This window comes from Manis javanica, chromosome 7 (assembly GCF_040802235.1).
Source record: "Manis javanica isolate MJ-LG chromosome 7, MJ_LKY, whole genome shotgun sequence".
NCBI classification, from domain to species: Eukaryota; Metazoa; Chordata; class Mammalia; order Pholidota; family Manidae; genus Manis; species Manis javanica.
In genome coordinates, this window is record NC_133162.1 from 78,196,262 (window position 1) to 78,223,990 (window position 27,729).

The following is a 27,729-nucleotide window of genomic DNA, read 5'->3' on the forward strand; positions in this document are numbered from 1 at the left end:
CTGATGGTGCTTTTCCAAGTAATGGCAGTGCCACGGAGCCTCCAAGCTCAAGACTGCAAACTGCCTTCAGTGCTGAGGGTGGGCGCTAGGCTTTACCTGTGTGCATGAGGTGAGAGGAGGGAGGCTGGGACTGTCCCCAGACATATGTATCCTCGGTGAATTCCGAGTTAAGGACAACCCAAGAGGTGCTTTGCCAAGTATTGTCCTGTACAAGCTCGGCAGAGAAGAGGTCCCCGGAACTGCATGGAGCCGTTGAGGCTTCTAAGGGGAAAGTGAGTGCACAGCTGGTGAACCTGCTTTGGGACGGGGAAGCCAGGATGCCTCCTGAGCTCAGGTGCTCTACCACAGGTTGGAAGGCGTGGGGCAGAGGGAGGAGCTGAAAAGAGAAATCTGCTTCCATAAGAATGTGAAGTGGGGACTGCCAAGAGGAGACTACTTTTGGGACTCTATGAGTTTAATGAATATGGCTGAAGAAACACAGTATGGGATCTTGTTGCAGGCAAGCTCAAGACCATGCTGCCCCCAGACCTTCCGTCCCTTTGACACCAGCCACAAAGAGAGGGTGTTGGGCCTGCTGCATGGCACACCTCTAGAGGGCACTTTCAAACCTCTGTGTTGGGGTGGCAAACTGCTTGCAGACCAGCATCCTGTTTTGTAAATAAACTTTCAGGCATACAGCTGTGTCCATTCACTCACACATTGTATACAGCTCATTTTTCTGCTACAGTAGCGAAGAAAGGTTGGGACAGATCCTATTGTCTGCAAAGCCTAAAATATTTACACATAACCCTTTATAGGAAATGGGCAGCCCTTGGTCTGTATGAATGCAGTGCCCCTAGAGTTGGTGCACAGCCGCGTGCTGTCAGCAGTGAAGATGAGCCCCCTCCATGGCCTGTCCTTCTGGCTTCTTAGCGTCATAGTGACCAGGAGTCCTGCTACACTCAACATGGCTGGATCTGGAAAGAGCTGTTCCTCTGGGGGTGGCAGGGCCCAGCCCCTCAGCCAGCAGAGAAGCCTGCTTCTGCCCTGCCTTTCCAAGCTGCTTCTTGGAGCTGAAATGAGAGGAGCAGAGTTCAGACTCTACTGGCGTAATATCAGTGTCCCCTGCACACACTCCCCGGGACTGAGCTGGCCTGGCTGTGGTGTCTGGCACTGCTGTGGCAGAGTCTGCAAGGCTGCTGGGGTGAGATAGGAAAAAGGCAGCATAGGTTTTGTGTGAGAAAGAGGAAGGTCCATTGTCCATATCCCACTTTGCTGTTGTTAAAAGTCCTTTTATGAAATGGTGATGATAGTACATGGTTGCTCTTGGTGGGGGTACTTTCTGTTGACTGGTTGGTTCCTATCAACAAAAGCTTGGTAACCCAAATGTCCCTCCAGATTTTCTCTCAAAACTTTTCTGGTCCAGAAAATCCAGTCGTCTGGGAACCCTGGTCCAGGGCCAGGAGGTTTCCTTAGCCACAGGAGGTATGGTCCCCCAAGGACTGTGAGCACCTGGGTCATGCACCTGGAAGAATGCCCATAGTCTTTAAGTGGTCTGTGCTTGCCCCACCCCCCACGTCTCCACCTGCCACTCCAGCCTGACCCCACATATAGCTGGGAAACTGAGGCCCAGAAGGACATTGCTCTGTCACTGAGAGCCTCTCTGACTCAGGGCTTTCCTCCCACCCACCCTCAAGATCTCAGCCAGTTTCTGGGATGTCTGGGAGGAAATATAGCCAAGTTCCAATTCTTCCACCCCCACTTATTCAGCCCCACAGAGGCCCAGGCCCAAGGGATGGCACTGAGATCTCTGGGCTCATCCCGCCATTTCCGATGGAGGAAGGAAGGTTGTAGAGTTGTAGGAGGGAGATTGTAGAGTTCCTAGGAGCAGCTCTGCTGGGTTGAATTAGCAGCTACCTGAGCAACTTCTGTTCTGTTGGGAGTCCTGCCTCCCAGAGGCCTGGTGGCAAAGGCTTTATTGCTTCAGAGGCCTTTGAAGTAGATTCTTAAAAAGGAGATGGAAGGTACAGAGGTGCAGATCACCCAAGGGCATCACAGAGCATGGGCTTGGCCAGCTCCCCTCAGGCTGGTGGCCTGTCATGGGCTCCTGGTCTTCCCTGAGCTTCAGTTTACTCGCCTGATGGGGCTGACCATCCCTGCCACGCCTGTTCAAAGGTAGCGTTAGAGATCAAGGCAGTGCAGGTAAGCCACCTGGTTTCCCTTTTTAACGGATACACTCAAGGCTGCCGCCTCCATGCAGGGAAGCCCAGCGGGCCATGTGGACGCCTGGGGAGGTCATCCTCCCCTTTCACCTCCCCTCTCCTGGGGCTCCAATTACGTGCATGATAAACCTTCTGGCATTGCCCCATAGATCTCTGAGGCTCTGTTCATGTAAGAAAAATTCTCTCTGTTCTATAGATTGGGTCATTTCTATTGATCTAACTTCAAGTTCACTGTCTCTGTTCTGCCATCTGTTCTGCTATTAAGCCCATTCAGTTATTTTTTTACCAGATATTTTTCTAAAATTTCCATCTGGTGGTTCTTTGCCCCTTCCTCCTCCTGCTTCCCTGCTCTTCCCTCCCCTCCTCCTCCTCCTCTTACAATGCATAGTCCTCTGCTGAGACTTCTATCCTGTCATAAACTGGTAGCATATTTCCTTTAACTCACTGAACACAGGTATAAAAGTCTTCATTAAAATCTTTGTCTACTAATTCTAACATCTGGATAATCTTGTGATTAGTTTCTGTCTGTTGTCTTTTCTCTTGAGACTAGGTCATGTTTTCTCAATGTTCTGTATGGCTGAATGATTTTGGATTGTGTTTGGCTATTGTGAATGTTACTTTGTACAGATTCTGAGTTCTCTTATGTTTCTCTGAAGAGTGTTAACATTTTTTTTAGCAAGCAGTTAATTTGGTTGAACTTAAACTAAAAACTGTGTTAAAGCTCAAATCTCAGCTTAGTTGTTTTATGCTCAATTGAACTGCTTGCAGTTTGCCCTATGCAGGATGGTAGGAAGTCTGGGCCAGTAAGGGGCTGGACCTCAGTCTCTCTAGTACCCACCTCAGTGGCCAAGTGTCCTCAGTACTTGTGGTTTCAGGAACACACATACCTTCTCTGTGCCACGTTGGCCCTCGTGGAAGCCTTTCACCTAGACGTTGAGTGCTGGCTGCCACACTGAGTACACCTTCCAGACATTCTGGAGACCCTGCTGATCTGATTCTGAAGCTAGAGGCTTGGGATTATGAGGCGGGCATGTGTGTGGGAGGAAACAGTGGATGGCCATGCCAAGCTCAGGGCTGGCTCTGCCTCTTGGGCCTGGGGAAAGAAAATGCATTTTTACAAGTTATTTTGAGTCCTCTGTTACAGGGGAAAATGCTCCCAGCTCCTGAGACAATGCCTGGAATCAGTAGGTTAGGTGCCCTGCCAGGAGAAAAATGAGGGAGCAGCAAGCTGATACCTTACACCGGACCTGGGCCAGCACAGGGGCACAGAAATCGGTAAGGTGAGATCTCTGTCCTCCAGGGGCTCTGGTTTCAAGGGAGAGACCATGTGGGTCTAAATAGAGGTTTAGACAAAACCGTGGGGGATAGAGAAGCTCTATCTGGGCAGTCATGAGGGGATGACATTTGGGGTGTGTTCTGAAGAAACATAAAGGCTTTCTAGACAAAGACAAGAGAAAAGTACCTTCTATCCAGATTTGGGGGAGGGAGGAGGGTTTGGCCTAGTTGGAATCCCAACGGTTCTGGCTTTTTTATTGGGGGGGATGTGAGTTGTTTGGAGTGACTGGGACATAGCATGTGGAAGACTTGTTTTAAATGCATTCCATAATTCTTAGTTCATTCAACAAGAATTTGGGTGCCCACTGTATGCAAGAAGTTAGACTAAGTAAGCATAAAAGAACAGAATAATCATTTTATTGTCTCCAATAGAACAAATGTCTGTCAGGTTTCCTGTTGCTGTGACTGCCTGGTGTGGAAGCACCGAGCTAGGTCTAGGGCAAGAAGCCTCAAAGTCCTGTGTAGGGAGGGTCCCTGCAGTGTTTACACACTTTGATCAAAGTATGGGATTCAATAAAGATTGAGGAACAAACAAGAAAATGCACCAAAGCTTAGCTATAACGTGGCCCAAACTGGGGCAGCCTCTGGCGTGAAGCCAGTCAGCCTGGGACCTGAGGGCAGAATTCTCAGTAATCTTGGAGGGCCTTGGAGGAGCCAGATTCCAGGGGGCCGGCCCACCCGAGCAGGCCGGAGTCTGGGTCCTAAGCTCTCAGGCCGCCGGCTGTCCTGCAGGGAGACTGGCTCAGGTGGCCACTCAGATGGCCACGCTGTTGGGAATCCTGTCTGGGGACAAATAGTAATAAGGCAGCTTCTTGTTCTTGTTGCGCTCGGCGATCACCCTGACGACGGCATCAAGGTTTTTGCGGAATTGGGCCATGGCCTCCTTTACAGGCCTCTCGACGAAATGCTCCTCTGGGTACATGCCCAGGAACAGCTGAGGGCCCAGACATGGACAGACAGGTTAATCTGTGACAAGGTGATGCAAACTGCTTTGTCCTATCCCAGAGCCCATCCTTTGTTAGGTGAGGAAGTGAGCATGTACTCATCCCCCCATCTCCATGCTCTGACACCTGCTGAGCCCCAGACACTCCTGGGCAGGCCTTACGGATGCATGGGGAAAGAGCTGTTCTGCCGCAGGGTGGCTGTAAGGATATGTGGCCGTGCAGGTGAATGTGGAGGCCACTGGTGGTTCCAGCTGTGTGGCTGTGCACTCCTGCCGGCCTGTCCTGTGCAGCGCCCCTACCTTCCTAGCTGGGCTCCAGGTGGCAGGGACCTGGAGGCCAGCACTGGCCTTCTCTTCTCCAGCAGAGGACAGCACAGGACAGCAAAGGAGGCCCTTTTGGGGTGCGCTCATTTGCACACTCACATAGATGTCTGTTTTATTGCTTTTTAATTTGTTTAAAACTAGACATGTCTTTTAAACAACTATTAGATTGTTAAAATTGGAGAGTTTCACACCCATGGCTGGAAAGGGTAGGAGAAACATACGCCATTGCTAGGATTTTGGATTTAGTTTGTGGGGGGCAGTTCAGTCTCAACATTCTTTGACCAAGAAATTCCTCTACAAGGAATGTATCCTCTGGCTCTATTGACAACATGTGGAAGACACATACACAAAGATGTTAGTGAGGGACCAACACATTATCAAAGTCCCCAAAGCAACTTAAATGACCATGAAAATGCCCATGGCTCTGGGGCTTGTGCCCTGGCATAGTCCTTCTGTGCATCCCTGATCTGATGCCACAGGGTGTGCCTGAGGTACTGGCTCCCTAGTGTTGCTATCAGGTTGAACAAGGTGTACATGCATGGGAATGAATGGGGGGCTATCCAGGAGATGTGGGATGCTAGAGAGAAACCCCCATGAAAGACCTTTGTCAATAGCTGGGGTGGTGGTGTGCCCAGTGGGGAGTGTCACTAGTCAGCACAGTCCCCTGCTCTCCTGCCCCACCCACCCTGAGTTCCACCCAGGCTCAGGCCTGAGGACCCTGAGGGCCCTTCTAGCTTTGAAGTCAGGATTCCTGGCCTGCAGGTGTCCAGCCTGAGCCGTGGATCAGAAAGCCCTGAGGTTGAGGACAGGTTAAACCTATGTGATCTGCCTTCCAGACGGCAGGACAGCCTCCGGGTCTCACCTCATTTTCCTGGAACTGGCTCAGCGCCCACACAGCACCCAGATGCCAGCAAGAGCGGCCACGGTCTGGCAGTGTGGCCACGATCTGCTCGATGGTGACCATACCCTTGGCTGTGGGTGGCGGGGCTCGCATGGTTGGGGGAGCATTGGGGATCCAGGAGCACCAGTCGTACTGCAGGGGCAGCCATGGTCACGTGTGGGCACTTCCTCAGCCAGCAGCCCCCCACGTGCCCGACAGGGAGAGCGGGGGCCAGTCGCCTCCCATGCCTTCTCCCACTCCAGCAAGGCCAGGCAGCCTGCCACTGAGACTGCCTGAAGTCTGCCCTGCAAAACTAGGAAGAGGGGTGGCCCCACCCCCACATCAGGAGTGGTCTGGTGGTTTCCCGCCCAGAGAGCCCACCTGCCCTTGCCCACCTGGCCGAAGTTCACCGCTGCATGCTGGGCTGAGGCTGTGAAGATGACCACGGTCAGGTACTCTGACAGCTTCTCCCTGGTCTTGATGGACTTGGGGAAGCCTGAGGCAGAGCCATTCAGTGGCTGAGGCCTGTTCCCTGGATGGGTGGATGACTCACAGGCACCCCCCACCCCACCCTGTCCCTGGTTCCCACACCCAAGTGTGGGGGGGCCAGGCATGGGCAAGACACGCTGGGAAGGAAGAGCCCCTTGGCCTTTGTTCCTGCTCTTTGTCACCTGGGCTCTCAGGGGCCACAGAAAGCCTCTGAGATGTCCCTGTGAGGCACACTGGTGGTCAGGGGTCCCGTGGGGACTCTGGCCCCAGCACCAGGGGCTAAGGTGGATGCCAGGGAGCAGCGTTGCCCAAGACAAGCCCTAGGTGCAGGGAAGAGCAGAAGAGAGGCCCAGAGGAGAGCTGGGCATCCCCTACCTGAGGCTTTCTTGCCCCGCATGCCGTACACATAAACGTCATTCACAAAGTTCTGCAGCTCCTGATCCTCTGCCACCACCTGGTCACTCTTGTAATAGATGCCCACCACCTCAGCCATGAACCTGGTTTGGGGGAGCCCGTCTAGGAGTGGGTGACCCAGCCAGGATCTGCACAGCTGTGCCCCTGCACCCCAGGGCTGTGCCACGTTGGTGACCCTGTCACTCCTTAATGTCCAGACTCCGGCCAATACCCACTTCCCCCAGCCCGGCATACCCCCATTCCCTCCATCAATGTCCTGACAATGGGGCAGGACCCTGGCCTACGAGTCAGCTGTCCAGGCACCTGGCCCAGCCCTTTGAGGCCATCAGGGACAGAGCAGTCCTGCAGCCCCAGAGTGCACTCACGTCTTGATGGCCTCCCACACCAGGAGCCCGTCGTCCCGGTAGAAGTAGTAGGGGATGTCCTCTGCACTGTCCATGCCCCGGGCCTTGATGGCCTCAGGAAAGCACAGGGAGCTGTAGGTCAGGTCCTGCATGGCCCTCTGCACCATCTGCACGTGCCCACCGCCCCCTGTGGCATTGGCCTGGAGTGGGGGGAGTGCCCTGTGAGCAGCAGCTGGCTCCCCCTCTCCAGCCTCCCAGCCCTGGAGTGCTGTGTGAGAAACTGGAAGGGGCAGGGGGGTGGCCAGGGAGGTGGGGCAGGAGGGGTGTTTAACAGAAACAATGCCAAGGGCAGCCGGGGGAGGAGGTGACAGGGAAGCTCCTCAGCCCCACCTAACACAATGCGCTGAAGTGGAGGGGCGTGTGTGGGGCCTGGGTCAGCAGCAGGCAGGAGGGTCAGGCTCCCCTCCCCAGAAGGGCAGCGGGGACCGCTGGCAGAGTGTGGGGCCTGGGCTGGGGTGGCCCTCGGGCCTGCGCTGGTGCTGAGCACAGGCTGCCCAGAGTCTGAGCACTGCTCTCAGCAATGTGATCTTTGGGCTAAAGAAAGGGGACGGCCACAGCGCCCAGAACCCACACAGCTCTGTTGAGGGCCTGTTGTGTGCTTGGGGAGATGCATAAGGAGAGGTTCTGATCCTCATCCAGCTGCTGAGGGGCAGGCACACATGCTCACAAGTATGTCAAGCACACACACGCATACACACACGCATACACGTGGTGGTCTTCAAGGTAGGACCTGGGTGCCAGGGTGCCAACACTGGTTCCTGGGGTCATCTGACCCAAACAAGACCAATCAGAGTACTTTGTTTCTGGATGGGAGCCGACGGTCACCGCATGTGTGGGGACAGGAGCCTGGAGCTCTGTTTCCAAGGTCCCGTCCCCCGCCCCGTGGGTGACCCTGTCTGGGCAAATGAAGCTGACACAGTTTAAAGAGGGAAGAGTGCCAGCCAGTGTGTCTGTGTCCTGGGTACATTACTTGAGTCCCCAGGGCCATTTTGGTCTGCATCCCGCTCAGCCCAGCTGTGTCCAGGTATATGGGACAATACATTTCCTTTCCAGCTTCAGCCAGTTTGAGTTGGGTTTTGTCATTTGCAACCCAAGCTGTGGCTAAGCCTTAGTGCTCATCCGGCTGGCTCACCAGTGGGAGGTGGGAAAGGAGGCAGGTCAGGGTTGAGGGCTACCGTGAAGGTCCAGGCTTGGTAAGGCTGCAGCAGGTGCTACCTGGGAGGGTGTGAGGGTGGGGAGGGGGGCCCTGAGGGCCTGGAAGTGCAGGGGGTGGGGTGCTGTGCTCGGAGGGACAGGCAGCAGAGCGGGAGCAGAGACACAGCTCTCTGGCCCAGAAGAGGGGAGGAGATGTGCCAGGAAGCAGGATCTACACCCGCAGGCCAGAGGATTGCAGGGGAGGCGGAGTGGGGGAGAGAGAGAGCACGGTTGGTGGTGATCAGCAGGGGACAGTAGTCCTGTGGCTGGTGGGGTTGGGGGATGGATGGCCAGAGACCCAGCTGTACTCAGGGCTGCAGCTTCCCACCTTCCCAGGCCCCCGCCGGCATGCTGCCTATGGCGGGTCTCCTGAGAGGAAATCTGTACCTCAGGTGGGGGGAGGTTCTGAAAAGTGGGTTAGGCTTTTCCCTGTGTGGAGGGGTGGGAGGCACCCACCTTGTCAAAGAGGCCATACTCGCATATGAGCTGCTCACGGGCCTTGGTGTTGATGGCGATGGTGAACCGCACGTGTGCTACCAGGAGCTGGTGGGGGAGCAAGGAAGACCTCAGAGAAGGCCAGGTCTGCGGCTTCTCAGGGGCCCCCAGGGCCCTCAGCACGCCCTCCCCAGTCCACTGCTGAGCAGCTGTAGGAGGCTGGGGATATAGCTTTGATACTTAGTGATAATGGTCATGATAGGAATGATAATAGTCAACAGTTGGGTGGAGTTTAACTGTGTGCCAGGCACTGCTTTAAGCTTTCTGAATTTAACTACTTTAATCGTGATGGTAATACTGCGAACGAGGCAGGTGTGCTATTTTGATCTGTTTTACAGAGGGGGAAATTGAGGCATATAGAGTTTATTTTTAGCCTGCACTCACCCCAGCTGACAGTGTCAGTAGGATTTGGGGAGACAGAAGGGAGAGACAGTGGAAGCTGCTGTCTGGGATCAGGTAAGAGTCACACGGAGGTTACTTGCCTCTTCAAACTCCACTCCTAGGCCAGCCAGGGCCTCTGTCAGACCCGGTGCTGTGTCCTCAGGAACCAGAGACTTGGAGCTCTGTTCCCTGGGGCATTACTGCCCCTGTGCATCTCTCCAGGCATCCCTCTCTGCTGGCCACTCCCAGCCACAGGCCTGTGGGGGTCAGTGCCCTGCCTCCCTCCCTCCTGTCACCCCATATCCAGGTGCCCTCCCACCCAGGTGAGGCAATAGCTTGATGTACCTTGAAAATGGGGTGCACGGCAGGCAGCTGGCGGTACATGGCAATGCCAAAAACTTCAGACACCAGATGTGTGCGCAGAAGGTGGGTGACGGTCTGGTGGACGTGAAAGTCACTGGAGCGCACCCAGATTTTGGCCAGGAGCCAGTCATATTTTGCATCCGAAGGGAGAAAAATGGGGTTCTCATCTCCTGGGACTTGGTTGAGCTGATATATTGGAGAAAGAAAACAAAATATATTGCAGTATTTTGCTCTGGACTGTAACTCTAGGAGAGCCTTGTCTCAGGAAATTTCCGGAGGAATCCAAGTTTCTTTAGCAATAACCTTTGAATCCTGAGAGGAGGGCAGAGGGCCCAGGGTCCGTATTTCCGGTCCCAGCTCCTCACTTACTACCTGACTCTGGACAACTTAGTGATCTTTCTGAACCCCAGTTCACCATCTGTGATAAGAGGACAGTTACCATGGGAAGTGAGTAGGATGGCTGAAAATCTCAGCAAGGAGAGAGGCGCCCTGGTCCCGCCTCCGCCTCTGCCCATCTCTCTTTCCCTCCAAATGTCTGCCCACTTTTCTCCCTGCTGTTTTTCCATCTCTCACTTTCCCTTTCCCTGCTCTTCCCTGAGATGCTGCTGTCCCCGGGCTTTGCCTCTGTGCTCCTGACTTCCCTTCTTGCCCTCAGTTAGTAACTCCAGTTCCCAGGGCTCAAGGGCCTTCAAGATGTACCGTCCCAGGTCACTGTCACATGAGCCCAAGCCCATGGCCATGAGTCTCCTGTGGTAGAGAGAGGGCTCGTCTTCCCCTTTCCAGCTTCAACCCCACACTGGGGCCAAGCTGACTTTTTTTCTAAAATGCCGATCACGTTATGTCAATACCTGTTTAAAGACACCCAGTCACCTCTTAATGCCAGAAAATAAAGCCCCTAAACTCCATGGTCTGGCTGTTGATACCTCTGCAGACATATCCCTACATTTGGATGTCCCCATCCACCAATTCCCTGGTCCCCAGCTTTGCTATGACAACAGCCACTTGAATTCATTGTGCCTGGCACAACTTCAAGACATGACAGTGTGATGGCATGTGAGCCTGCAAGGTAGACACTGTCATGACCCCATCATTCAGAGGAGGACGTGGAGCCTTGGAGTGTGGCCATTCAGGATGAGAAGGAATTATCCAGACGGAGTCCTGGAGGGTGAGGAGCAGCATTTGGGCAGCAGAACTGCAGATGAGGGCTGGGCTGGGGAGGGTTGCACAGTGCCTTACACTCTGATGAGCCCAGTGTGGCTCCACAGCAGAGTGACAAGGGGGAGACTCACTGAGACTGTGGGAGCAGCTGACCCGTCCTATCCCCCTACTCCTGTCCAGGCTCTTAGTGACACTCTGGGACTCCAGAATGCTCCCTAAATGCCTTCATGTTTTTGTTTCTTAATTTCTTTTTTAGGGGGGGAGGTTAAGGAAGTAGACTTTTGTTAATGATTAGAAAATTACATGAACTTATTGTAAAAGAAAAAATCCAGTCATTACAGAAGAGCATAAGAAAAAAAACCACCATCTCATAATCCAGCTTCTTTGTATATGTGCATATTTATCTGTTCAACTTTCCATAAGTTGAACACAATTATAATAACTGTCGGTCTCTCTTTTCTGTGGCTCACCTGGTGCCCCAGCTGGCCCACCCCAGAGTTCCAACCGGGTGGTCCTTTGTCCTCCTACACCTCTCCATGCCCACACAAGTATCTGTCATGTCTGCGGTGGCTGCTTTCTTGCACTCAGTTGAGATATCATCTCTACCCTGTGTCTTGCTTTGTTTAACTCCTTGTGGAAACCCCTCCAGGTCAGCTGGGATAGATAAAATTCATTCGTTTTTAAGGTGGTGTAACGTTTCATTGTCTGCACAAAAAAGGTTTCATTCAGTTAATCCTCTAATGCCTTCAGAGTGTTTTCAAGTTTATTTTCCCCACCATGAACAACATGGACATTATCCAGGCATGGGCATCCTTTCGCCTTAGTGCATTCATTTCCACAGACTGGGCACTAGAGGAGAGCCTGGGTGGCAGGGAATGGCTGTTCTGTTTGACAGACATGTCCTGTGGCTCCCTCGTTCAGCTGGAATGCACCTGCTCAGTGGTACAAGTTGTCAGAACACTGAAATGGCAAACAGGCCCCTGAGCTGAGTGTCCTTCTTACTGCTTTGGCTACAGCTGCTCTGCCGCCGGGGCCCTCCAACCACACACTGCAATCCAGAACCTCACGGAGGCACAGCTCACACAAAAGTTGGTGCTGGACCTGCTCAGGTGCAGGCTCAGGATAATTGCCCACCACCCAGACCCCACCAGTTGTAGTGTGAACATTCCAGAGCTCCAACAACTCATGGCCAGTGCATGGGAGCCCCATCCTTGCTAGAAGTTGGGTGTCACCACTTTTTTATTGGTTCAACCTGATGGGTCAGAAGTGGCATCCCATAGTGACTTTAATTTGCATTTCCTTTCTACTGGTGAGGTCAAGAATTTTTCATATGTGGATGGTTACCTTTCCTCTTCAAACAGTTGCCTGTTCATATTCTCTGCCCATTTTTCTACTGGAATATTTTCTTTCCCTTATCAATTTGAAGGAGCTATTTGTATATTGTAGTTAGTCATCCTTTATCTGTCATTTTGTAGCAGTTATTTTCAGGAATCTATTAATTGCTTTTTGTTTTGTTTTTGGTGAATTTCACATTCATTTTTAAAACATTACATAATCAGATACACCTTCTTTTCCCTTACACTTCTTGGTTACCTCTTTACTTTTAAAAGTATCCTTAGCATTAGCACCCATATTACACACAGGTCTCCTGAAGTTTCTTTTACTTTTTTACATTTTAATCCTGGCTTCATATGAAACTTATTTTTGTAATAGTATGACATTTGGATCCAGTTAAATTGTTTCCTTATAGACAGGCAGTTGTGATAGCACCACTGAAATTCCACCCCTTTCACTGAGTTGAAAACACCCCCTTGTCATACATTAAATTCTTACATATCAAGGTCAATTTCTAGCCTCTTTATCTGTATTCTGTTCCCCAATCTGTCTATTCTCATGCAAGGCATTCACCTTGGATGGGGACCTTATGGTATTCTTTAATATTCATCAAGTTAAGTTCAGCCTGTTTTTTCTTTTCAAAACATTTTTGGCTATCCTTCAACATTTCTTTTTCCATCTGAATCTTTAAATTTCTTTATTTGGTTTTCTCAGGTTCCTATTCCTCCCTCACTCCTCAAGAAGAGAGAAAAGCTTATTGAAAATTTTATTTGGAAGTACATTAAGTGCAGATGAAAAAATAAAAATAAAAATTTAAAAATAAAATAGAATAAAATAAAAACAAAGGTCATAAATGATAAAATGTGATAGAACTGACTTTTTCTCAATTAAAAAAATTAATATTCAATTTATTAAAGTAAAATTAAAAACATTACTTACGCCTTTTTAAAAAGTCCAGCTTGTAGGTCTCTGTATAAATCTAGCAAATGTTAATCACTTTTAAGGGAATTTTGTCCAATTTATAAACTTAAACGTTTTTAAATATTCCCAATTGCATTTATGCATTTAATATATTTGGTTTCCTTTTTGAAGTACTTCAATTGTCTGGCAAGCCAAATGCAAACAAAATACTATTATTGAAAGTTTCCTGTAGTATATAGCTTCCAATACTATACATATATAATTAATTACAATCTAAGTCATGAAGTCTAAACTTATTACTCAATTACACATTCCAAATTGGAATAAAAAATACCCCAAGTAATTTTTTGGGGGGGATTTTTTTTTTGAGAGGGCATCTCTCATATTTATTGATCAAATGGTTGTTAACAACAATAAAATTCTGTATAGGGGGGTCAATGCTCAATGCACAATCATTAATCCATCTCAAGCCTAATTCTCGTCAGTCTCCAATCTTCTGAAGCATAACGAACAAGTTCTTACATGGTGAACGAATTCTTACATAGTGAATAAGTTCTTACATGGTGAACAGTACAAGGGCAGTCATCACAGAGACTTTCGGTTTTGATCATGCATTATGAACTATAAACAATCAGGTCAAATATGAATATTCATTTGATTTTTATACTTGATTTATATGTGGATCCCACATTTCTCCCTTTATTATTATTATTATTTTTAATAAGAACTGACATTTTTATGATACAAATTTTTCTTACTCAATATGAAAGCACTTGTTAAGATTTCATTTTATTACCTTTCAAATGATTTTAGTTTTTATCTACATAGTATTAGATTTACTATACGGAGAAAAGCTATTGGTGCTTTTCAGTGGTATATTTATTTAGACACCTTGCTAACATTAATTCTGTAGCTTTTTGAAAAATTAGTCTCAGGTTTTCTAGGTCCACCATCATATCATTACCAAAAAGTCTTCTCTGTTTTTTTATTTAGTGATTATTTTATTTTCCTCTCTGTCCCATGTGCTCAGACCTCCAGGACAATGTGGAATAACTATGGTGATATCAGCATACTTATTTATGATTTTAACAGAATGGTTTTAGGGGTGCCATTTTTAAATATATCCTGTCTTCATCATCTGGAAGAAGAGAGTCCTTGTATTACTATGTTAATATTTATTCATTGTGGTTATTAAATGTCTTAATTCTCCTTTAGTGACAATTGATACAATCAGATTTTTCCTTATTAATGTAATGAATTATGCTGGTAACTTTCCTGATATTGAAACACCTGGAATAAACCCTACTTAATTCTAGTCATTGCTGCATTCACTTTGCTAATATCAGTTTAAAATTTCTTTCAAGATCTGTATTTGTAACTTAGACCAGTCTTCAGCTTTCTCTTTGGAGGCTGCCTGAATTGGGTCTCAGCACTAAGGTTATGCCAGCTTCACAGAATAAGTTCAGGAGCTGACACAGACTAAGGAGCTCTGGAAATGGCTGCTGTCTGAAGGTTGGCAAAAGCCCAGTCGCTCATCATTTGGCTCTCACCAGTCTAGCTATTTAGCTGGCTTTCCAATTGCTTATATGGAAATCGGTCTATTTCTTACAATTTCTTCTAATAATGTATATCTCACTGGGTTTTTACCCATTTACTCTGGCTTGTCAAATTTGTTGCCATGTTATTACTCTTTTTTAAAAACTGAAGTAGAGTTGACATACAGTGTGATATTGGTTTCAGGGGTACAACAGAGTGATCCAACAGTTATCTCCATTACAAAATGCTCACCACGATAAGGGTGGTTACCATCTGTCACCATACAAAGTTATTCCAATATTATCAGCTATATTCCCTTCACTATACTTCCATCCCTGTGACTTATTTATTTTGTAAGTAGAATTTCATACCTCTTATCCCCTTTTCCTATTTTGCCCCTCCCACCACAAGTCTGAATTGTGTCTTTATTCCTAATCTTGTATATTTTTGCTATTGTTTTCTTTCATCAGCCTCACAAGGTTATTTATTTTCTTGGCCTTTTCAAAGAACCAGATTTTGGACTTCCCATCCTCTGGCTTCCATTTGCATGGTTCTTTATTGTTTGCAAAGGCTGCCTTTCCAGGAGAGGGAAGAGGTTCAGGGCTCCTCTGTGACCTGCCCAAATCCCTCGGCCTGCTGCAAGAGGCAGAGCTGGGACGTGAGCCTCCGACTCTAGGCCACATTGACAGGCCTCTGGAGGGTAGGCTGCTTCAGAGGCACCCGCCAGTGGCAAATGGCCCCTCTCCTCACGTCTCCTGGCTCTGTATGCTTCTCTTTCATTACCAGTCCCTTTAGCTTTTGCTTCAGTTTCTTAAGTATAGGGCTGCACTCTGATAACAGGCTGGGAACTACTCTCAGGGAAACACGCCCCAGAGACTGGGAGGCTGGGAGGAGCACAGACTCTGGGACCAGATGGCCCCGCCTGAATCCCAGCTCTGCTGAAGACGGTGCATACCTGTGCCTCAGTTTCCTTATCTGCTTAAAATGATCAATAGCAGTACTGCCCACCTACCTCGAGGCCTGTAGTGATGGTGACATGAATAAAGGCAGGTCCTGGTATGAAACCCTGGTGGCCAAATGTTTCAGAATCCAGAACTTTGAGGACATTAGTGCTGCTATTTTGTTATGTGGCACCCTTCTCCCCTGTTGTGGGTCAGGGGTAACGTGATATTTTACAGTCAAATGAATATTTCTTCAATGATATAAATGCACATTACACTGAATGGGACAAAGCCTCTTAATAGCTTCTTCAGCAGGTTCAGAGTAAATTTGCTGCCTGTGAATTTGCCACACACTTTTGAAAAACCTAGCAGTTTTCGAAGTTTTTGGATTTCAGAATCAGAGGAAGGGATTGTGGACTATGCAGGCTAACCTGCAGGATAGTCTTGGCATATGGTTATCACCAGGCAAAACCAGCTCCTACACCCACAGCATCCAGTGCCCAGTTCACAGCTGCCTCCAAGTCATGTTTGCTGAATGCTTATCTCCCTGTCCCCAATGAGGGCCACTGTGCAGTCCCTCAGCCCTTCACAGGCCTACACCTGGGGCTCTCCTGGGTGTGGGTTCTTGCTGTCTGCATACCCATTGCTGCCTGGTGTTCTGAGGAAGCAGAGGGCAGCCAGGAATGGAGGGAGATGAAGCTCTGCCCCTGCCTGCCTCTCCCTTAACTGCTCCCTTTCTCCTCCTCCATCAACCTTAGTGGACACAAGAGCTTGTGGGCACAGGAAGACAGCATCCCAGGGCTGGCACGGTTCTGGACCCCAGCCTCCACGGTCCCCCAGTGGCCTTGGCCCGTGGTGGCTCATCTCATAGCTTCACTGGCCTGGCCGCTGTTGGTCCCTTTTTTAATTTGGGTCCCTGGTCAGGATGCTGGGCTAGGGGGCAAGCATGTTATCTCAGGGCAGGTCCTCCACAGAGCGCCTCACCCTACCAGGAATTCCTCAGGTGTACTTTGCAGAGTGCAGCCCTTTCTGCCTCTCGTGGACAGCCTTCCCCATGGCTGGCAGGGAGCCCTCAGTTCTTGTTTTCCTGTCTACCTGGCAGAGACTTCGGCTTTCATCACCCTCCTTAGGAGATAAGAGGCACAGTTGCCTCCTCCTCAAGGTTTGAGTAGAGACACCCAGCGCATTGCCCCCCGAGCCCTGGCTGCTGAGGGAGGGGCTGCCCAGGAAAGGAGCAGGGTGGGCAGCCTACCTGGATGGCAATGGGGACGATCTTGTTGGCCAGGTTCTTGTACAGCAAGCAGATGGGTGCGGCCAAGAACTGCAGAGTGTTGGGGTCTGTCTTGTTGGCATCAATGCCATCCAGCAGCTCATAGTCCACGATGAAAATGTTCCCTTGCTGCAGGAGGCAAGAGGAAATAAATCCAAATCCATTTCAGCCAGAGATGCACCCAAGAATCAGGCCCAGGGGAGTGATAGTTGACTTTGGAGGCCCCCTTCTAACTCAATTTATAGGTCTTTTGTCCTTTGACTCAAAAGCTGATTCCTATCAAGAGTTTTCATAGGTTGTGGTAGGTTTTCAGTAAAATGAAGGAACGGCAATGGCCAATTCCTTATTTGTTGTACCCGAAATCTTCTCAACTCCCATGAAGATGTTGAAAGACCACCCAGAGTTCTTTAGTAAGAAGAATGCAGAATTTAGATGCAATAGGTGAGAGAATGCAAACATCAAGGAATGAGGCTGTGGGTCTCCATGTAGACAAAGTTCAAAACTGGACAAAACTTGAGGGTCTGCACGAGGGTCCCCCTTGGGCGGGTCTTCACTGTCACAAGAGGGCCTCTAAGGGAGCACTCTCCAGGAGGGCCTCTTCGGGAACAGGGGATCTGCAGGGGTGGTGTGTTCTGTGTCCTGGTCTGAGGCTCGTGGCACAGTGGGGTGACCTGGTGAAAATTTGTTTATCTTGCTGACCGTCCTAATTCCTGCCTTTTCTGTAGTAATTATACTTCAAAACAAAACGAATGTACCTGGGGTTTGGGGAAGGTAGAAAGCCGCCCTTTCCAGAATACACTTGAGTCCTCTAGAGGGAGCCCGAACTAAGTACCGGGAGGGCTCCTTTCCCTGAGTTGGGGCCTGCTCAGGCCACACTTCAAGAATGTGGGTAGAGGGCTGGCGGCACCTCTTTAAAGCCTTTCTTGTTTTAAGCAAGTAATGGAGGGGAGGGGAGGGGGTCAGGTCTGCCATGTAGCAGAGCTGGGTCCGCAGGTACTCAGGTGAGATGCATGTCCGCAGCTCTGCAGGAGAGGGTGCGTTGGGCCACTGAGTGTGCGCTTTGCAAACGCTGGAAGGAGAGGAGCTGGGGCCTGGCCGCGGTCCTCCTTTTTGGACATGGAGGGCCCTGGCAGTTGCCTGACAGCAGTGATGAGCCTTAGCAGTCTGCCCGAGAGGGGCAGGGTGTGGAAGAGGGAAGGGGCGGAGGGAGGGCGGGGAGGTATTGGACAAGATTGTGCCTGCTGCTTGCCAGGACAGAGGCTGGTCCCAGGAGAGCATGTGACAGGGACCCTCAGGACACCTTGTCAAGAAGGTGGAGACACTTGGGCTGTTGGGTCATGGGACTGGCTGGGCTTCTGTGATGAGCTGGACAACTGGACTTTCTGAGTGGATATGACCATCAGTGACTTCTGCACAGAAGGAATGGCTGCCAATCAAACCTTGTTAGGGCCTAGGTTAGTTAAGGTTATGCATGACAGGCTAAGGGGAGGCCCTGGGAGCCCAGGCCTGGGAACCAAGATGCCCGGGATTTGACCTGCGTCTGAGCATTTCTCTGTTATCCCAAGCCATCCCCTCTCTCTGGGCCTTGGCTGCATCCTCTGGACAGAGAGGGGGCCGGCCCTCTCTCTCAGGCCTGACATTCTAGGATCCTGCAGTAGACAGTGTTCTTGCCTGTCAAGGGCTCCTGCGCTCTCCTTTTGCTCAGTGTACTCCAGTCTCCTGGCCATAGTGATTGGCTCAGACAATTAAGAATTGTGCTGGGGGCGCACACAGGGTGGTGTGTGTAATACTCCAGCCAGTGATGCCTATTAGATTATTGCTTCACCACCAGAAGCACAGCTAAATGTCAAGACCATTGCTTAAAGGAAAGATGACCATTGTGACAATGGTGTCCATTCCCCTCAGCCCTAGACGTGGAAAGGACTCCTGGGTGGAGGCTGTGCCTTGCTTGAATGGCTGGGTGCACAGATGGCTGCCTGGTCTCTTCCAATTCTGGGATTCTCTGGCTTTTAAGGTCCCGTGATTCTCTCATTTGACGTCTGACCCATATAGCCACTGAATCAATGTTAACACACCCAGCAAGTAAATATACAGATGAGCACTGCTGTGTGTGCATGAGTGTGCGCGCGTGTGTGTGTATGCATATATGCTGCACGGGTGGGAAGTGTCACTGTCAGCAGTCCATGTGACCAAGTAGTGTCCTGGAGCTTTGGCATGTCCAGGAGGAGGGGGTTAGAACTGCCTGCCCTGGGGAAGGAGGCTTGCCCAGGGACTTCAGCTGGGTAGGTGGCCCTCCAGAGCCAGGGGGTAGGGTGTGGGGTCTAGGAGGTCTGTCCACAGATGGCACTGACCATCCCTCTCTAGCTGGGCTCCCAGGGTGAACTGAGAAGCAAGGTGGGGTGACCAGAAACTGAGGAAGGCCACCTGCACCCCTGGGGGAGGTGGCAGGAGGCAGTCGTCATGGCACTAGTAGGAAGAGGCAACTGACGGGAGACCAAGGGCCAGTCCTAGGGCCTTAAGTTGCTGGCATTAAATGTGTCTGACACTGAGTTCCACCAGATCCACAGTGGAGGCAGTTGGAACCCTTTGTGTCCCAAGACTTGGTTAGTCTTGGAACTGGGGCTGACCCTGCAGATGAGAGCAGAAAGAAGGGCTGGGAAGAGAAGGGCTGAGGGTGCAAGCAGATGACACCAACATTTCCAGTTAGTAAAAATTTTCCAGCAGTCGTTTCCTTCTGATGCAAGGCTTGCTTATTTCTCCAGTTTCCTCGCCTTTGCAAGGTAGGTGTCAGGTGGTAGCTGTGCATGGAAAGCATCTCTCACCATGCCTGGCCCACAGCAGGTCCCTGGTCAGCAGGAGCTCTTTCAATTACTGAGACTGACACTGAAAATATTGATATTATGTTCCCACACCCAAGCATCCTGGAGGAATAGCACCCTCAATTCTCCTCCTAAATAGGACAAGACAGTTTTCATAAGTGTCCAAGGAAAGGAAGAGACCACCTCACCGAGGGCAGCCATTGTGCAAACAGCCAGACAGATGAGCTTGGAGATAGCGGCCTAGCAGCCAGTGAGCACTGGTCAGCAGGAAGTGGTTTCTGACCAACTAGACGTGGCTGTCTGAGTTGGCCTTGTCACCATCCCCTGCCAACTGGGTCCTACCTCAACCTCCTGCTGTAAGGTGAGCTGCCGCTCCAGGCTGCATTCCACCATCTCCATGGTCACTGGGAGCTTTTCTGGCAGCTGCGTGCAGCGCTGGATCAACACAGGGTTGCAGCCATTCAGGAACTGGTAGCCGAACATGAGGTCTTCTTGCCAGTGATTCATGACCCGCTCTAAGTGGGAGAGAGTCAAGCCCAGCCTGAGCTCTGAGCAAGGCCAGCCAGGCTGCAGCCCTCTGACCCTGGCTGAGAGTCAGAATCCCTGCTGGGTCCCCTCTCCCAGGCAGGTGGATGACCATGGGCTCCACCCACCACACCCAGCTTCTTGACCACTGGGTCAGGTCATGGCACCACCCAGTCCTCCCTTTGTGGTTCAGAAGGTTCTAACTCAAGGCTTAGAACAAAAGAGGTCCACAGATGGTAGTGACCATTCCTCTCTTGCTGGGACCCCAAGGCAAGCTGAGCAAGCAAGAACAAAATAAAAAATAGATGAGAGTGCATTAAATTAAAAACCTTCTGCACAGCAAAGGAAACAATCAATAGAGTGCAAAGACAGCTTACAGAATAAGAGAAGGTATTTGCAAACCATATATCTGATAAGGTGTTAATCTCCACCATATGTACAGAACTCCTCTAACTCAATAGCAAATAAAACCCTAATAACCCAATTCAGAAACAAGAAAAGAACTTGAACAGATATTTCACCCAACAAGACCTACAAATGGCCAACAAGTGTATGAAAAAATGCTCATGGCTGCAAATCAAAAGGAAAATGCAAGCCCGAACCACATGAGTTATCACATTGCACCTGTCAGGATGGCTATTGTTTAAAAAAACAAAAACAAGAGACAAGTGTTGTGAGGACATGGAGAAACTGGAATCTTGGTGCCCTGTTGGTGGAATGCAAATTGTGCAGCCACTATGGAAAACAGTAAGGAGTTTCCTCAAAAAATTAAAAATAGAACTGCCATGTGATTCAGCTATCCCACTAATGCGTGTTTATCCAAAAAGAACTGAAATAAGATCTCGAAGAGTTACCTGCATACTCACATCATTGCAGCACAATTCACGATAGCTAAGATGTGGAAACAACCTGCATGGCCATACACAGAGGAATGGATAAAGAAAATGTGGCATATACGTTCAATGAACTGCTAGCCAGCCTTAAATAAAGGACATTTTGCGATACGTAACAGCATGGACAGTTATGAAATAAGCCAGTCACAGAAAGGCAAATACTGTATATAGGAGGTGTCTAACATACAATCATAAAATCAAAGACAGGAGTGGTGGGGCTGGGCCTGGGTGAATGGGGAGGTACTAATCAGTTAGCATAGAGTTTCAGTTAAGCAAGATGAGTAAGTTCTAGGTCTCCCATACAACCCTGTATCTACAGAAATAAACAACTCAGGTTCTTCTGCCCAAGATGGAAACCTCCCCCCACCAACCCCCCATGGAAGAAGGCAGGGAGGAAAAGGGCATCTTGGGAAGCAATTTACAAAGGCAGTTTTTACCCCAGAGCTGCTGCTTTTTTTCCCTGAATTTCATCAATATTTAAATAATCACTTAATATCACCAAGTATCCAGTGATGGTTGCATTTCCCCAATTTTTGCTTTAAGCTTTAAGCTCTCCTTCTACTTCTCTTTTCTCCTCTGTTTACTTTCTAATATTTTCATTTATTTTTTAGTCATACATTTTGAAATTTTTTTTAGTGAAGCATAGTTGATATACAATATTAAATTGATTTCAAGTATGCAGCATAGTGATTTGATAGTTATTTACATTATTAAATCATCACCCCAACAGTATAGTTATTGTCTGTCAACATAGGAAGATGTTACAGAACTGTTAACTATATTCTCTGTGCTATACTTCATCCCCTTGAATAATTTATATTATGACTGAGATTTTGTGCCTCTTCATCCCCTTCACCTATTTCACTGCCCACCCTAACCCCTCCCCCATGGTAACCACCAGTCACTTCTTAGTGTCTTATATTTAAATAACCACCGAGGGCAGCCAATTGTGCAAACAGCCAGACGGATGAGCTTGGAGATAGCGGCCTAGTGGTCAGTGAGCACTGGTCAGCAGGAAGTGGTTTCTGACCAACTAGACATGGCTGTCTGAGTTGGCCTGGTCACCATCCCCAGCCAACTGGGTCCTACCTCAACCTCCTGCTGTAAGGTGAGCTGCCGCTCCAGGCTGCACTCCACCATCTCCGTGGCCAGTCTACTGTTGTTTTGTTCATATTCTTTTGTTTTTAGATTCCACATATAAGAGAGATTATATGGTATTTGGTTTTCTTCCTTTGGCTTATTTCACTTAGCATAATACCCTCTAGATCCATCCAAGTTGTTAAAAATGGCAGGATCCTTTTTATGGATGAATAATATTCTACTGTGTATATGTACCACATCTTTATCCATTTATCTATCAATGGATATTTTGGTTGCTTCCATATCTTGCATAAATAATGCAGCAATAAACATAAGGGTGCTTATATCTTTTATGGATCAGAGATTTTGTTTTCTTCAGGTAAATTCCTAGAAGTTGAGTTACTGGGTCATATGATATTTCTATTTTTGGTTTTTTGAGGAAGCTCCATTCTGCTTTCCACAGTGGCTGCACCAATTTTCATTTCCACCAGCAGTGTAGGAGGGTTCCCTTCCCTCCACATCCTCACCAACACTTGTTACTCCTTGCCTTTGGATGTTGCCATCCTAACTGGTGTGAGGTGGTATCTCACTGCGGTTTTGATTTGCATTTCCCTGATGATTAGGATGTGGAGCATCTTTTCATGTGCCTGTTGGCCATCTGTGTGTCTTCTTTGGAGAACTGTCTATTCTGGTCTTCTGCCCATTTTTTAGTCGGGTTATTTGTTTTTTTGGTGTTGAGTCATATGAGTTCTTTATATATTTTGGATGTTAACTCCTTATCAGGTTTATCATTTATGAATATATTCCCCTGAGGTTTATCTCAGTACCCATTCTTCAGCCCCTCATCCTGTTTCCTTATGTATCTGTCGCTTTGTCCTTCCTACAACCCTCTAGCAATTATGACCTTATTGTTCTACCAAATGCATCCTCATCCAAAGGAACCCAATGTAGCTTTTATGTAATGCTTAAAAACCAAGCTAAGTTTGGCCTTTGTTCGGAAACACCTTACATTACTAATCTATATTTCTGATATTTTTGATAATTTCTGACATTTTTGAGACTTTTGATGATACAATGAGGTTGAAGGTGCTCCCCCTAGAATGTCCAAGGAGGAGAAACCTCTGGGCATGAGGGTGGTCACCAGTGAGCAGAGTGCATGGGGGGCAGTGCCAACGTGGGATATGGGGAGGATTGGGCAGCTCAGCCTGATGGTCCAGTTCCCATGCTTGGGTGGGGTGCGCAGCCCTGCCCAGTTCCCTGGCAAGACTCCCCAGGACCATGGAGACCCCAAAGGCATGCTCACCGGAAATAGTGTTGCTGATCTTGACGAAGATTTTCTCAAAATCGGCGAAGTCATTCCAAGAAGACTGGAACATGTGCATGAAGCAGTTGATGAACAGATTCTCTATCCTGTAGGCCAGGAGATGGCATTATCCCTCATGCCTGCTCCAGCCTCACCTCCAGCCCCTTCGCACTGTGGCCTCCAGGGCCTCTAGAAACTGCCTGGGCAATGAAGACATGAACCCAGGACAGAAACCGACACCCACACCTGCCCTGTTGAAGGGAGAGCTGCTTGCCTTGAAATCATTCTACAGCACCTCTAATCCCACTCACACATTCTTTCATTCATGCCATCATTCATTCATTCAGCAAACTTTTGCTGCCCACACTCCATGCAAACTTCCACATGCAGAATGCCATATCTCCTATGCAGCTGCTGCTCTACCAAAATCCCTCCTGGATTTTGAGGGGATGAGGAGTTCAACTTAGTTTGACCTTCATTTACTTTCTGCCTAACCTTGGTTCTGTGCCTGGTGCTGAAGACACGGTTTCCAAATGCTCCTTACACAGGATAACAAAATAATGCAGGACAGGAGCTCAATAAACTCAAAAGGTGGCCAGCCATCAGGAACTCTGAGTGGCCTGAGCAATCCCAGGGGATCCTTGAGAAGGTGGGTATGGGATGGGCCTGGGAAAGGCAGACAGAGCGGGAAGGCTTCCCGGGCATAACCCACACAAGGCACAGGACAGGGGTTTGGGACTTCTGGCCAGTGCTCCCTGCGACACCCTCTGCCTCAGTTTCTCTGTCTGGCACACACACTGCAGGCATACCAAGCATTATCCTGTTTCCTCTGTCAGTGCTCACTGCCCTCTCCTCCCTGTTCAGGCCTCCCCACCTGCTCTGTCTTTTGCACATCCTGACATGTGCCGGTCCCTCCACCTGAAATGCTCTGCGCCCCTCTTTCTTTTCCGCCTGGCATAAGGGGTGAAGATATCCAGGGGGCTCACCTCTTGTGTCCTCTCATCACCAGGAAGGGTCCCTTCCCCAGATTAAGCCTGCCTGTGATGTGATGTTGTGTCTGCAGCACCCATGGCAGGTTCAGTACAAATCCTTTTGTGTGAATAGGGCCTGCAGCCTGAAGCACCAGGAGGGCAAGGGCGTGTCTGCACTGCTCAGCCATGAGCCCTAGAGCCCTATGGGCTGACTGAGAGGGCAGTGCAGGCGCCTGGGACGGGGGCCCACACTGTGGTGTTCCTCTGGCGGCCCCCTTCCACTACTCCAGGGAGGGTTGGGCAGAGCCCAGAGGTTCCACGGGGCGGGTGCGGGCGGTGGGCAGCTGGCGGGGGCTGAGTGTTGTCGCAGGCAGGTTTGGGAGTCACAAAGCATCCTAACACACTCCCTGACCCAGACAATCAAAGCACTGTGGTTTTGGTGTGTTGTGAGTGAACTTGGCTGATGGGACAGAAGGTTCTGTCACCCAGGGAAGCCACCTGTGAGCATGCATGAAGGCAGCAAGTCTGAGAGACCAAAGGTGGGAACTTGGCAGACAAGCAGGAGATCTGTGCTCCTCTGGGCCCTGCCAGGCTGGGAAAGGCACCACAGCAGAACATGACCCACCTGCTTGCAGACTCCTGCTCAGATCCCTTCTCAGTTTAGCCAGTGCTTCTTTCCTTACTGGCTGCCCTGGGACCCTTAGGAGCCCAGGCTGCTTGGGAAAGGGTCCTGGGGCCATGAGGCCGGTGGCCTCTGTAAGCTTTGACTTCTCTGTGAGTTGAAGGAACAAGCTGCCTGCAGGTTATTGAGAGGCTGTAATGCCTAGGAGGAGCTGGAGCCCAGTCTGAGCAGTGTGGCTGCACACAGTAGGGGCAGTAAAGCTGCTGTCAGCCTCTAGCCAATGCCTGGCACCTTCATCCCTCTTATCTCAGCCCCTCATAGGAAGGTAGGACTTTTACACACGTGCTTGTTTACACACATGCTTTTTTTGCAGTCTCACCACTGCCAGGCAGGCTGCCGGGGCCCTGGAATGCCCCCAGCTAAGCTTCTTCCAGCCTTGTTACCCCCCTCCTCACCCAGGACCTTCCTCCTCCACCTCCATTGTTAGCTGAGTCTCCTGGGACCCTTGTTAAGCTAGAGGAGTAAACCGCACTGCCATAGCCAATGTCAGTCTGGGTGTAGAAAGGGATTTATTTCTGGGAGAGGAGAGGACTTTCCAGGGCTCTACAACCCCACGGCCCTGAGCATGGCCCAGCACCAGTTGGTGCCCAGGAAGGAAGCCCTGGACCCTGGGGGACTTTGTGCAGAACTGGGAGGGAGTCACAGCCTCACATGGCTCACAGTCTCCCCAGCTGGTTCTCTTTGACTTCAAAACAAAAGGTTGGCACTGAAAACAGGGTGGGGAGTGGCAGGACTCAGAGGAAGCCACAGATCCAGGAAGAAGTGGAATTAAGAGGAAAATGTTTGCATACCATCTAGAAGCAAAATATCTCTACATACTTACGGAAAACGGGAATATCAGGAATCCAAAGATCTGTTGTTGCACAAGAGGAAAGAGGGCCTCTGGCTCACTGAAGGTCACACAGCCAGGTCACACAGCTAGGTAATGGGCACAGCCAGGCAGGAACCCCCACGGAGCTGCTGGCCCTGTGCCAGGGGAGGTGGGAGCTTTGTTTCCTCTGCTGCACTGGCCCTTCTAACAGCTTCTCCATTTTCCATTTGACGGTTTTGCTGTTTGGACTGGGGGACAAAGCTTACTGAGGAGTGCTGGCCTTGCTCCAGACAGAGCAGCTGGCTCGGGGGAAATGAGTCACCAGAGGTACCCAGAAGTGGCACGGAAGCTGAGCTACCCCAAGCCAGAGGCTCAGTGGGGAAGGCTTCTTGGGTGACCTCAGCCGTAAGTTTCAGTCCTCCACAGGCAGGACTGGATTCAGCCATAGGCAGAGTGGCACCGCTGCCAGGCCCTGGGTCTGTGGGTCTGTCCGTCATCAGGGACCTACTGTCAGCGCAGAGGGCTGCCAGGCACAGGATGGGCACCCCTTCCCTACTGGAACACTAGGCGGCTGGGCCGGAAGGCCCCGGAGCCCCCCACTCGCAAACCCAGGCCGAAGGTAAGAAAGGGCAGCTGAGATGGCTGCTGGTGGGCACAGAGTGTGAAGGGCCTGGCCTGAATCCCACTCATTGCTTCCCAGCCACATGGCACTGAGCAAGTACCTACCCTTGTGGTACCTCAGTTTCCTCACTTGTGAAATGGCCATAAATGATGGTCCCTGCCTCACATGGATGACGTGATATATAGAGAACACGGATATGTAAAAAGGGGTCAACAAATATCAGTGACTAATGTCATAAGCATCACTTATTGTTAACACTGAAGTCTGCAACCTTAGGCTATGGTGTTCTGGTGAGCCAGCCGACAAATTCAAACTCCTTCTGCCCCACAGCACTTCCCTCTTGCTTCTCCTGCGTCCTTCTGCTGAGTTCACTCATCCTGTCCTTCCTTCACACTCAATTCACAGAAGGTTCTTTGCTTCCTGTCCTCTCTGCCCCCAGAAGTGCTCTCGCCCAGGGCAGCAGTGACACTAGAATGATGGGCAGCACCACTCACCACACACACACACACACACACACACACACACACACACACACACACACACACGCACACTTGTCCCCAGGTAAAGGTGGGGCTCCTTGCCCACCTCCCTGCACACTTGTCCCCAGGTAAAGGTGGGGCTCCTTGCCCACCTCCCTGCTTTGGCAGCTTTAACTCTGCTTCCCCACCCAGGCCCCCACTCTTCTCCTGGATTACCAGACTTCTCACTGTCCGGAATACTATCCCGTCTACTCTTCCAATCAATGTGAACTCCTATGGATACTTCAAAACCCAGGTTGGGTATCTTCTTTCTTAGAAAACGTTTTTCTGATGCTGTTCCCCAGAGTTACTTCCTCCCCTGCCTCAAGTTTCTGCTGCACTTCTTTACTAAAGACTATCTACCACATGCTGTCATGATGAGCCCATCCACAGCGTGGTCCCCACGGGACTGTAAGCTTCATAGAGCTAGGACAAAGCAGCCACTTTTGATTCATCTTGGGCCTCTACATGCAAGAGCTCAATAAACATTTGTCAAAGGAGGAGCAGCAGGTAGCCTCCTCCACCGTGCTCCCATCTAGGTGAGGAAGCACAGAGGAGCTAGCAAACAGGCAGCAGCAGTGCCTGGGAAGGCAGCTCCCCAGCTGGCCTTCTTCCTGGGGCTCAGCAATGAGGAGCAAATACTCCCACCCATCCAGAATGGAGATACCAGAGGAAGCTCACCGACATCACCATGGGGCGATTGCATCTGTACGTTCATTTAAATTTCACAGCAAGTCTACCAGCTAGATATCATCGGCCTCAAGTTACAGGGAGGAAAATAGGGTCCAAAAACATAAATAACTTTCCCAAGATGGCGCAGCTAGGTCTGAATCAACCCTAGCTGGTCAGGTGCTAAATAAGGCAATCTTTTGCTTTTAAAGGGTAATTATAGATGAAGTGATCTTCTTGCTATAACTTTAA

The 27,729-nt window shown here is 49.8% G+C and overlaps 1 protein-coding gene across 2 annotated transcripts in view; it reads right to left on the reverse strand.

The window, feature by feature from the left end:
• Nucleotides 1-3,865: 3,865 nt before the first annotated feature.
• ALOX5 (arachidonate 5-lipoxygenase) overlaps nucleotides 3,866-27,729 on the reverse strand; it is a 53,578-nt gene continuing 29,714 nt past the window's right edge. The window contains exons 5-14 of one of the 2 annotated variants that reach the window (XM_073241197.1): nucleotides 23,205-23,311; nucleotides 19,746-19,918; nucleotides 16,567-16,713; nucleotides 9,406-9,609; nucleotides 8,641-8,727; nucleotides 6,952-7,130; nucleotides 6,548-6,669; nucleotides 6,079-6,113; nucleotides 5,666-5,836; nucleotides 3,866-4,470 (exon numbers count right to left, since the gene is read on the reverse strand). In XM_073241197.1, coding sequence (XP_073097298.1) covers nucleotides 4,291-4,470; nucleotides 5,666-5,836; nucleotides 6,079-6,113; nucleotides 6,548-6,669; nucleotides 6,952-7,130; nucleotides 8,641-8,727; nucleotides 9,406-9,609; nucleotides 16,567-16,713; nucleotides 19,746-19,918; nucleotides 23,205-23,311 — 1,405 coding nt within the window. In that variant the 3' untranslated portion in view covers nucleotides 3,866-4,290. Of the gene's footprint in view, nucleotides 4,471-5,665; nucleotides 5,837-6,078; nucleotides 6,180-6,547; nucleotides 6,670-6,951; nucleotides 7,131-8,640; nucleotides 8,728-9,405; nucleotides 9,610-16,566; nucleotides 16,714-19,745; nucleotides 19,919-23,204; nucleotides 23,312-27,729 lie in introns of both variants that reach the window. The other variant, XM_017666236.3, reaches the window with a different exon arrangement.